Source organism: Aquarana catesbeiana, linkage group LG02, assembly GCF_042186555.1.
Source record: "Aquarana catesbeiana isolate 2022-GZ linkage group LG02, ASM4218655v1, whole genome shotgun sequence".
Taxonomy (NCBI): Eukaryota; Metazoa; Chordata; class Amphibia; order Anura; family Ranidae; genus Aquarana; species Aquarana catesbeiana.
Window position 1 is genome coordinate 768,635,520 of NC_133325.1, and position 12,590 is coordinate 768,648,109.

Here is a 12,590-nt window from a genome sequence, read left to right on the forward strand (position 1 = left end):
GAAAAACCAAAAGTGCTAATTTTAAAGGCATATATGCAAGTTATTGCCATAAATAGTGTTTAGTGACCCGGGTCCTGCCCCAGGGGATATGTATGAATGCAAAAAAAAGTTTTAAAAACAGATGTTTTTTCAGAAGCAGTGATTTTAATAATGCTTAAAGTGAAACAATAAAAATGAAATATTCCTTTAAATAACGTTCTGCTAACCTCCTGCCCCCTGGATCCTGTTCCCTTGCAAATGCTACGTTCACCCTCTGGCTCCATTCTTCTCTCTCTAACTCACATCTTCAATCTCTTCCTCTCTTGTGGCATCTTCCCCAACTCTCTAAAACATGCACTAGTCACACCCATGCTAAAAAAGCCCTCACTGGACCCCACCAATCTTAACAACTTATGCCCCGTCTCCTTGCTCCCCTTTTTATCCAAACTCCTTGAACGTCTGGTCTACAACCAACTGAGTGACCACCTCACCGAGAATAACCTTCTTGATCTCCTTCAGTCTCGATTTTGCCCTCAACACTTCACAGAAACTGCCCTCCTAAAACTAATAAACAATCTACCAATGGGCAAAACCAATGCACACTATTCTGTACTCCTACTATCTGGACCTTTCTGCAGCCTTTGATATGGTTGAGCACCCCCTCCTCAAAAAACTCCACGCCTTTGGTCTCTGTGACTGTACTCTTTGTTGGTTCTCTTCCTACTTATCCAACCGCACCTTTAGCGTTACTTACAATTCTACTTCCTCCTCTCCTCTTTCTTTCTCTGTTTGGGTCCCCAAAGGTTCTGTTCTTGGACCTCTCCTATTCTCAAACGACACCTCCTGCCTGGGTCAGCTGATAGCCTCCTATTGCTTCCAATCCCATCTTCATGCCAATGACACCCAATTTATCTCTCTATCCCTCAGCCCACTCCTTCAGTCTCCTCACGTATCACTAATTTACTAACAGACATATCAGTGTGGCTGTCAAACCACTTCCTCAAGCTCAATCTATTCAAAACCAAGCTCATAATTTTTACCCCCCCCCCGCATCCGTGCCCCTTCCCCTGATCTCTCTGTCAGTATCGATGGCACAACTATCAGCCCATCCCCGTATGCCAAAATTCTAGGTGTAATCCTGGACTCTGATCTATCCTTTAGGCCCCACGTCCAACCCCTGTCCAAATCTTGCCGCCTCAATCTCCGCAACGTCTCCAAAATACGCCCCTTTCTATCCAAAGAGACCACAAAGCTCCTAGTTCACTCCCTGGTCATCTCTCGCCTCGACTACTGCAACTCCCTTCTCCTTGGCTTACCTTTACATAGGCTATCCCCCCTTCAGTCCAACATAAATGCTGCTGCCAAGCTCTTCCACCTTACTAACCATCAGTGTCTGCTACTCCTCTCTGTCAATCCCTCCATTGGCTTCCACTCACCCAATGAATTATATTTAAAATACTAACAACTACTTACAAAGCCATCCACAACTCAGCCCCCAGCTACATCACTATCCTAGTCTCAAAATACCAACCTAATCATTCTCTTTGTTCATCCCAAGACCTCATGCTTTTTAGATCCCTCGTCACCTCCTCCCATGCTCGCCTCCAGGACTTTTCCAGAGCTTCTCCCATCCTGTTGACTCCCTACCCCAATCTGTCCGATTATCTCATACTCTGCTTTTAGACGCTCCCTAAAAATCCTCCTCTTCGTGGAAAAGCCTATACTGCCCACACCTAACAACTGTACTTTTATTTTCTCCATCAGCACATCCCCCGCAGTTATTACCTTTTGTATCACTCGATCCTCCCTCCTAGATTGTAATCTCTAATGAGCGGGGCCCTCTGTATTGAATTGTATTGTAACTGTACCGTCTGTCCTAATGTTATAAAGCGCTGCGCAAACTGTTGGCACTATATAAATCCTGTATAATAATAACAATAACTTGTATGGAAATGTAAAATCCCTTTGAGGCGAACAACGGACCGTTAACACAGGCCCTTAGTAAAAATTAAAAAATATATAGTGCATGTGCTTATTTATTGCCTTGCTTCTACAGAGTACAAATACCCACAACTCCAACTTGGAGGCAAAAATGTATGACTTCCATGCCTGTCACAATGCAGTGCTTGAGTGCAGCCAATCACCAGGCCTGGGTACTGTGGTGTGTGTGGGGGGGGTTGATTAGCCTTTAGCAGGTTCTGACTTTCCCAGAAAGCTGAAGCTTGCATAGGGATTTCTGTATCCTGTGTTATATTCTGGAGCATATAATGTATATATAGTAACGCACTGTAGATGTCCATTGAGGCTCATTGGCATCCAAAGTTATTTGCACCCCAAGACCCATTTGAGGTGCACTTCCTCTCACCTACATTATAGTGCACGCAAAGCATAGAGCATATGCTCCATGCATTGCATTAAAAAAACATGTAGGACCTACATGTTTGTGGTTTGTATCATTCAAAATGCATGGTGTGACTGCTGGGCGCATACTATGACTGAGTTATATACCATACATGTTTTTAGAACCCTTTTGTGAATAAGGTCATCATGTTCTGCATCATCAATATAAGTAATTCCCATTTAGATGTGGGAAATTTTGGATTTGGCCAGTAAGTGGGTGTCTTAATAACAATCTGGATGCAATTTTAATATAATTGGGGGGGCAGTCTAGAATTCATTATGTCAGTGTCTTCTGTGCAATAACAAAACAATTGACCAAGCATAATTTTTTTATTTGTAAAGTGCAAGCAAGTTGTACAAAAAGCTACGATAAAGAAAAATGACATAGAAATATTGATTCCACCAAAGTGGTGCAAGCACTGCTGTCTAAGTCCACATTTAAGAGATTTTTCCGTACTTCCTGTCCAGATTCAGGAAATGGGTCTCAGATAGAATAGCAACTGAAGGGGACATATACAGCATTTAACCATTCTCCACATTGTCCCAATAAAAAACATAATTGGTAGACTGAAATTGGCTTTAATCTTGTAAACATTTCTCTATGGGTAAACTTTCAACCAGGACATTTTGGGATCTGAAGTAGAAAAGACTGCCAAAGTCTACAATTTTACCAGAGATCACTAATAAGAAATGCATTTGAAAAAGATCCATCACGATGTTAAGGGTGGTCATAAATAGTCCTTTCCTGTCCCCCATTCTACACCTACTATGACACAAACTAAACTAAACTCCAGCCATTCTCAACCAAGGTTGCAAAGGGTTCCTTGAGCTGTGGCCAACTGGCCTCCTATTTGATGGTGCCTGCAAAGTTCTGGGACCAACACCACTTGGCAGAACCAGCTGTATGAATTTGATGATCTCTTTAGCTGTCTGTTAAGTTGATGCTCTTACCAGCACTGTAAGGTGAGCATTCTTTTTACATACTACCAATGTAAGGGGCATTCTTCCCACTGTCATTAGGAATTGGTTTTAGCATTGGTTTCCAGAGACCTGAACATTTTTTTTCAAGTGTTCCTTTGGGGCAAGAAGGTTGAAAAAAGCTAGTTTACACTAACTTAGGGGGTGACTGTAGAGACCATCTAACTTGGAAAACCATCATGCAAACTGGTTGAAAGATCCTTCCTTCTCAATGCAAGTCCTACAGGATACAGGCAGATTGCTCCCCACCTGGGGTTCTTGGGGAAACATCTACTGGTGTATGGAAGCAGGGTGCTAAGTAATTCCTAGTAGCTAAGATTTTTTGAATGTGGAACTAGGCAGTCTTTGAAAGAACTAAACATAGACACAGAGGAGCTGCATTAGTGATAGGCAATTTACGTTCCTGTGAAGAACTGGGTAGGAAAATGAAGGTTCTATTAGGAAAATGAATTCAGATTTTTTTTTTATTCGTCATACAGTGGAAGTTTTTTAGTATGAAGATGATAAAAGGTGCGGACATACAGGTGGCCGGTTTGCTTCAGCGCATTGTTCAGGATTACAGGACGCATTCTGGGTAGAAAATAAAAATATATATTAGGAAACAAATAATTCAATGGTTATAAACTTCACATTTAAAAAAAAAAGCTTTACATTGCTCTGCTTGAATCTGTGTTGGCTAAAAAACAAAACCTTATTAACATTGTGGTCCTGGATCCCGTTAGACTCTTGACCCTCCGTTTCATCCACCCTTTTTGGATGGGAGTGCCTAAATTGCACCCACTTTGTGTATTGGTCTTACGCAGAACCCGCCTCTAAACATGCGGATGACAAAGGACAAAGCATTGGTAAGTCAGAAGGCCAATATGCAGGACTGTCCTGGCAAATCCGGGACAGTTGGCATATTGGGATTCCTAATTTGGGAATGGAGGTGTGTCCTGACAAATCTGGGACATTTGGGAATGGTGTAAAATGCATCAATAGAGATGTAGTTAGAAGTTGATTAAAGCTGAACTTCGGCCAAAACATATTTTGGAAGGGAGGATATTAAAATTTGTCAAATGTTAAGCCCCATGTGTTAGCAAAGGTTTGCTAGAAATCTGCCAGAAGTTTTAATCCCTTTATGCCTAAGGGTAAAACAAATCTTAATGCCTAAGCACAATTTTGCAACTTTGATATGTGTTTTAGTAAAACCGCACATATCGTCACAACTACTATGTGCATCCAGGTGGATACATGTAGCGCAGGGGTTTGCTACCAAAGTTATCATGCTAAGTAATGTACTGTTTCTTAAGCAAGGGTTTGGCTCCCTTTAGTGACCGCTAAAACTTTGTCAGGACCTTTTCTTTAATTAAGAGTGGAAACAGTTATGCATTGCGGGATGTGCATCAGAAAAAAAACATGGATTTTGTCAGAATGTGCGATCGTATGTACGCGGCATTAGTCCGTAGGGTTCAGTATTGAGTTGGCCCACCCTGCAGCTATAAGAGCTTTAACTCTTCTGGAAAGACTTTCCACAAGGTTTAGAAGTGTGTCTATGGGAATGTTAGACCAATCTTCCAGAAGCGCATTTGTGAGGTCAGATACTGATGTTGGGCAAGAAGGCCTGGCTCCCAGTCTCCGCTCGAATTCATCCCAAAGGTGTTCTATCGAGTTGAGGTCAGGACTGTGCAGGCCAGTCAAGTTAACAGACTTACAAGTGGTGTACTAAACACATGAGTGTCTTTTTTCGAGTGCCATTTATAAAAGTCCACCTCTCTGTTTTTTTACAATGTGGTGGAATTGATAAATGCGGTGATTAACAGCTTTATAAAAAGTGCAGGTGAAAGCACAAAAAAATCAAGCACTCTAATGCTTGAACATTCGGTAGAGAGATACAGAAAACTTTGTGGTCACTTGTCGAAAAGTGGTAGCCCTAAATAAGAGGATCCAGGGTCACCCTGAAGCAAGAGAGACCAAGGGCGGCCAAAAGCAAGGTCTTGGTTGCAAAAAGAATAAGGAAAGAGAAAAAAAAAGAGATAAGGAAAATAGGTTCGGGATAGAAAAAAGCAAAAGGGGGAGGGGGAAGAGGGGGAGTCCTGCAGGAGGGGGAGGTGACAAGTCCGCTCTCAGGAGAGGCCCAGACTGCTCGGGTGCAAAGTGGGAAGAGCATAGGACCACCAAGGTGACCATACTTTAAGGAATTTAGAGTGAGAATGCTCAACATTTTCTCGTTGATCATAAGATCGGTTTGATTGCTCTTCACCATAGCAAACGGAACAGAGGGCTTCCGTCAAGCTCTGGCTATAACCCTTTTGGCCGCAATAAACAAATAAGATGCCAGTTTCTGTTGGTATGAGAACAAGCCCTGAATCAGGCAGTGCAACAAGGTGTTTTTAGCAACTTTAATGCAACTTTGCGCAACTTTGGATGTGTATGACTTGGATGCGACTTTGGCTTTGACCAAAGATAATGGACAACTGTTGCATGTAAAACATTCAGGTACGACTTTCATGCAACTTTTGAGGGGTAACATTGAACGCCTGTGGCCCTCAAGTTGCATAAAATTTGGACCAAAGTTGTGCATGAATTACTTTGAAGTTGCAGCAACTTCAAAGTTGCACATATACAGTATGAATGGTTACCATTGGAAAACATGGGGTACGAACTGTCATCCGACAATCGTACAAGGGTGAAAGGATACATAATGCCCCTTGTAATCCACTTCCCAGGGCTTTTTAACATACGGGAGGATTTACAGGTAAATAACAAAATATATTAACTGCACATACTATAATCTTATAGGAAAAATTTTGTTGAAATAAATGGTCTGGTGACAGAGTCCCTTTAGAGGAGCTTTTTTACACAGCCTTCTTCCTAACTGGGCATGTCCTTTGGGAAATGCAATGAATACACAGTAGATCATCTTCTGTAAGGCGGACATAGAGGACGGTGTCATGTCACTTTGTCCCCTGTTATAAAATTCCAGGAAGTACTTTGATACATGGACATCCTATTACCTTGCACCACAGGTTCAAAGCACCAGACTACCCCCGAAATGCTGGAGTCAAAGCAGCAGCCTCTGGCCTGGCAGACAGCTGGGGAGATCCCGGGGAATCCGCAGTTTACCCGAGCTTTCGGATCGACAGAACAATCAGGTAGATCTATGAATGGGACACAAAATCAAAGAGATGAGACAAAGCTCTGACCAATTCTAATTAGTGAATAAAATCACACTGACGTTATTGGTGATCAAATTATTAGTTATTCATCTTTTAAAGCAGGGGTCTCCAAACTTTCTAAACAAATGGCTAGTTTAGACTTTAGGAGGACCAGACTGTGGCCAGTGGGAGTAGAAAAGGTCCCGACATCAGTGGGAAAAAATAATGCCCTATTGTTCGTTTCAGTGAGAGTAATTGCACCCCATTATTTGTATAAGTGGGAGGAATTGTGCTCCATCGTTGGTGTCATTGAGAGGAATTGTAGCCCATTGTTGGTGTCAGTGGGAGGAATTTTGCCCCATCATTGATGTCATTGGGCACCATTGTTGGTGTCATTGGGAGGAGTTGTGCCCCATTGTTGGTGTCAGTGAGAGGAATTTTGCCCAATCATTGGTGTCATTGGGCACCATTGTTGGTGTCATTGGGAGGAGTTGTGCCCCATTGTTGGTTTCAGTGGGAGGAAATTTGCCCCATCGTTGCTATCATTGAGAGGAAATGTGCCTCCTTTATTGGTGTCAGTGGGGGGAATTATGCCCCATTGTTGGTATCAATAGATGAATAGTGTCCCAAGGGCCAGATAAAAGCAAGAAAAGGGCCGCATCTGGCCCCCTGGGCCACAGTTTGGAGACTACTGTTTTAAAGGATATGATTAGTAATTTCAATTGTGTTTAGATATATATAAGATATATGGCAGCTTAAGTCTATGACTGAGCTGACTCTAATAAAACAATGCACTCCCTGTCTTATCTCAACAACTGTTAAAATGTGTCCAAAGCCAAAAACAAAAACAAAGTAATAGATTGCAGCTTATCATTAAATGAGGCGACTGCATTTGTTTTCTTCTTTTTAAAGTGTTTTCCCACCTGGTGATCTGCCAGTAACACAAGTCCTGTCCTAGGTTGATAACACTCACTATTGTATCTATGGAGGAGTAGCGTTGTTACCCTAGGTCAGAAAGTGTATTAAAGTTTTACTAACCCAGGACCCTGCATTCACTATATCTGGTCTCCCACAGTACACAGAACATGGAAATGCAGATATTTTAGTAAATATTAACTACTAAATACCTTTTTTCATCAGCAGTATAAAGCAGTCTTGTGACTTCTATCAGTGTCTGGTTAAAGCTTGTAGGAGGAGTTTTCAGTCTTCCCTGAAAGTTCTATGAAGCTGCAGGGCCCCTGACCCTCTGCCTGGACAGTGCTGATTGGCCCTGTGCTGATTACATGCACCCTCCCAAGAAAAAAAACTCTCTAGCAATACACACCAAACTGAGCATGTGCAGAGTGACTGGAGGAAGGGGAGGCTCAGAGAGGACAGGATCAAACAGGCTTTTACGCAATGCAGAGAATTAAACCCTTTGGGGAGTATAACAAACATGCTTTACTGCATATACACACTGATTTTACTGTTGTGGATTGGGTAACACTTCAAAGCTGAAAGTGGTACTTCCTTCCAGATCAACATGCAATTAACATTTTTCAATTAAATTCTTTCATTTTCTACAAATACCTCTTCTGAGACCCAGGGATTCCATCACTTGGGTCAGTCTGCTTGTCTTTACTTGAGTTCCATGGAGGGGGCCGGCAGACTTATATAAATGTCACAGCACCCTGCCTCAGATCTCCTTTCAAGAGTGTTATATGAAAAAAAAAACATTCCCAGAATCCCTTTAGACATTCATGCTTCTCCCTGATGGCGACTTGCGAACTTGCTAGCGAGTTTCGTACAACTTCCTAGCGACAAGTTTTCAATTTGCTTGTGACTTCCTAGTGACTTGCTTGCAACTTTTGTGATTTAACATTGCAGTCTATGGCACTTAAATCGCACCAAAGTTGCAGAAAAGTAGTGTGGGAACCCCTTTGAGATGAATGTGTTTTGACTTGTCATGTGACTTCATGTGCATAAGTCGCATGATAAGTCGCAGCAGTGTGAACCGGGGCTTATAAAGGGCCCCATGACGAGAGTAAAGGGTCCTGGGATTATTTATTTATATCTATATTGATATATAGATATAGATATATCTATATATATGTATATAGTATAAAGTATATAATATACTGTATATAATCATATATATATATATATATATATATATATATATATATATATATATATATATATATATATATATTATATTATAATGTATATAATATTTTATTCAATATTATACTGCATATATAACATAATTTATATAATATAGTATAATATTCTATATTATAATTATACAACATATTTATGTTATCTAAATATCCAGCTAATATCTTCTGAATGTTAAGTATGTGGCCTATTATATAATATATAAAAAATATTATATATATAGATAGATAGATAGATAGATAGATAGATAGATAGATAGATAGATAGACAGACAGACAGACAGACAGACAGACAGATAGACAGATAGACAGATAGACAGATAGATAGATAGATAGATAGATAGATAGATAGATAGATAGATAGATAGATAGATAGATAGATAGATAGATAGATAGATAGATAGATAGATAGATAGTTATCTATATCTATATATAGATATATATCTATCTATATATAGGAAGATATATATATCTATATATATATATATAGAGATAGATATATTTATCTATATATATATATATATATAGAGAGAGAGAGAGAGAGAGATATAGATAGATATATATCTATCTATATATACAATAAAATGTGTGTGTGTATATGTGTATTTAAAAATTTAAAAAATGTAAAAAAAATAAAAATTCAAAAAATATAAAAGATAAAAAGAAGATACTTATAATATAATACAATGCCTGACCTATAACTTTAACTTTAAACCTAAAATCCTAGCCTGAAGATACTAAAACTTTTAATTCCACAATCAATAAAGAAAATAAAGAATTTGCAACACAACTGGTGTACTTACTCTGGGCTGAGCAGGTGACCCCCAACAGCAACACAACGGCCAAAATCCAGCAGATCCTGCGGTCCATTCTGACGTTCTCCTGTAGGCCTAGATGAAGTAGTCTGACTAGCAGTGAAGGTCCCGGGCTCCCCGGGGGTCATTTTATATCCTCGGGTCTGTTTGCTGAATTCTTCTGATAAGGTTTTCTGAGGGTGAGGCTTCTGGCTGTCCACACCCCGCTCTGTCTATTTAAATATGACCCTTAAAGGGTGGCAACCGCAAGAGGCTTTACAGTCCATGAAAGAAGACGGCAGTTTATTTTCAGATCACTAGAATTTATCAGTAAAGTATATTCTGAGCTTTCACAAAAGGGAAACAAAAATGTAAACGATTAAAATAAGTATTTTACAATGTGTAAGAGTCTCTTTAAAGGGCCAGTTCACTCAAAATGGATATTTCTTGAGCTGTTTTTACATTTTGATTTTTTGCCTAAAGATTGCATAAATATCCCAAAATATTATATGTTTTCTGAAAGCGGACACCCTGGAGAATAAAATGGTGGTAGTTTAAGTTTTGTATATCACATAAAAAATACACAAAAGTTAATTATAGGGCCCACAAATGCAATATTATACCCAATTCTTTTGTAAAATATAAAACATTAGGTTGCACCACGTAAATAGAAACCCAAAACGTCAAGCCTTAAAATTGCATGCACCCATGAAACAGTGACAAACTTCATTACCCTATATTTTACATAGAGGGTTGCAAACAAGTGACCAAGGTGCTGGACCATGAATTCCAAAAGTTTATTTGTTAAGCATAGTTAAAACTTACATGGATGTTTTGGACCACAGTGGAGGAGGAGAGGGGAAATCCAGGCAAGCCGCCTGACGGCCAGTGCATGCAGGCAAGCCGCCTGACGGCCAGTGTGGGGTGTGATTATCCCCACACCGAGGAGCCTGGTTCAAGTCAAAGATGGAATGTAGAAGCCCACAAATGATGGCCAAAAAAGCGCTGAAAAGCAGGGGCGGCCAAGATCTTGATAACCAACACACCTGGATAGTAGGCTGAAAGCCAGGGGTACAAATTGCCAGAGAAGCCGATCCTCAAGCTGCTGCGGTGTATCCTCACACACATTGTGCAATCCTGTGTAGACGTTGCGCAAGGGATAGCAGTGGGTAGACTTACGCGTTTCAGGGTCCCACCACTTTTTCGACATCATGCATGGAATGCTGGGAATTTTATTTTTAAAAATGTCACCACACAGGGGACAAAAAGTTCCCTATGTGATACATTTTTTCGGTGACAGGTTCTCGTTAATATTATATTACCCTCCCTCCTAGATTGTAAGCTCTAACGAGCAGGGCCCTCTGATTCCTCCTGTATTGAATTGTATTGTACTTGTACTGTCTGCCCTAATGTTGTTGTAAAGCGCTGCGTAAACTGTCGGCGCTATATAAATCCTGTATAATAATAATAAATAATAATAATATTAGGGACCTAAAGGATTGGCTTGCAGGGAGCTGCACATAGCATTCTGAAATGATCATTGCACCCTGGCTCAGAACTGCCCTAATATGAGCAGTGGGCGGCAGTCGTAAGCCCATCTTAACATTTCATATAAGGCCTTGTTGTTCACATAGGTGTAGTAAAGCATACATCTGTGCAAGGCCGTGTTTTCCCACACATGGATGCACAGGTGTTCCATGTATCCCAGTGCAGGCAGTCCTATTTATGTCAATTTGTGGTCAGTGGGAGGAAATATACCCTTTATATTGGTGATTAGTGGAAGGAAAGATACCCTTTATATCGGTTGTTATTCAGAGGAAGAATACCCATTACATTGGTGGTCATTGGGAGGAAAGATACTCTTTACATTGATGGTCAGTGGGAGGAAAGATACCCTTTACATTGGTGGTTATTGAGAGGAAGAATACCCATTATATTGGTAGTCGTTGAGAGGAAAGATACCCTTTATGTTGGTGGTTATTGGGAGAAACATTACCCCTTACATAGTTGTTCAGTGGGAGTAAAGATACCCTTTACATTGGTTGGTATTGGGAGGAACAAAACCCCTTACATTTGAGGTCAGTGAGAGAAAAGATACCCTTTACATTGGTTGTCAGTGGAAGGAATGATGTTTTTTACATTGGTAGTAAGTGGAGAAAAGTTCTCTTAAATCCTTAAATGAGTGGTTAGTAAGGGCACATAATGTTGTGCATGAAGGTAGGAAAATGAAGGTCTAATTAAGATGCAGTTCAGTTCTGGGCACCAGTTCACAAAAAGGATATCGGGGAACTGGAGAAAGTGCAGAGAAGGGCAACCAAATTGATAAGAGGCATGGAGGAACTTAGTTATGAGGAAAGATTAGGAACTGAATTTATTCTCATTTGAGAAGAGGAGATTAAGGGAGGATATGATCAACATGTATAAATACATAAATGGTCCATATAGTGAACGTGGTGTTGAGTTATTCACTCTAAGGTCATCACAGAGGACAAGGGGGCACTCTTTACGCCTAGAGGAAAAGAGATTTTAATCTCCAAATACGGAAAGGTTTCTTCACAATAAGAGCTGCGAAAATATGGAATAGACCCCCTCCAGAGGTGGTTCTGGCCAGGTCAGTAGATTGCTTTAAAAAAGGCCTGGATTATTTCCTTAACATACATAATATAACTGGGTACTGACATTATAGGTAACATTGATCTAGGGAAAATCCGATTGCCTCTTGGGGTATAAGGGAGGAATTTTTTTCCCCCGCTGCAGCAAATTGGATCATGCTTTGCTGGGGGTTTTTTGCCTTCCTCTGGATCAACTGTGGGTGAAGGATTGTGTATATGGGATTGTATGTTTTTTTTTTTGTTTTTGTTTTTTTTGGTTGAACTGGATGGACTTTTTTCAACTTGACTAATGATGTAACTATGTAAGATTGTAGCGTGTTTGAAAATCTTCTTATTTAAGGCCTACTCTCATCACTTTCCTCGCATTCTGGTAAAAGTAAAGCTGTTGTAGAATTAGGAATGGCAACCGGTGTTGTTCCTAGAGCAGACATTCTCAGCCAGGGTTCCGTGGAACCCTAGGGTTCCTCCAGAGGTTGATAGGGGCTCCTTGAACTGTTGCTGATTGACCTCACATCTGATGGTGCCTGCATAATT

At 40.4% G+C, this 12,590-nt stretch overlaps 1 protein-coding gene across 1 annotated transcript; it reads right to left on the reverse strand.

Annotated features, from left to right (window-relative positions):
- Positions 1-2,695: 2,695 nt before the first annotated feature.
- On the reverse strand, positions 2,696-9,617 carry LOC141129324 (trefoil factor 1-like). Its single transcript, XM_073617278.1, has 3 exons — positions 9,454-9,617; positions 6,354-6,497; positions 2,696-3,927 (listed from the first exon to the last, which is right to left on the reverse strand). Exons 1-3 carry the CDS (start codon positions 9,518-9,520, stop codon positions 3,914-3,916), a joined length of 225 nt encoding a protein of 74 aa, XP_073473379.1. The 5' UTR covers positions 9,521-9,617; the 3' UTR covers positions 2,696-3,913.
- Between the last annotated feature and the right edge of the window lie 2,973 nt (positions 9,618-12,590).

What these genes read in the sequence shown, in the direction of transcription:
- LOC141129324 (XM_073617278.1), bottom strand. Translation starts at nt 9,520, where the DNA reads ATGGACCGCAGGATCTGCTGGATTTTGGCCGTTGTGTTGCTGTTGGGG. An exon ending in GGTCACCTGCTCAGCCCAGA is followed by an intron (nt 6,498 to 9,453) that starts GTAAGTACACCA and finishes TCCCATTCATAG; the next exon opens with ATCTACCTGATTGTTCTGTC.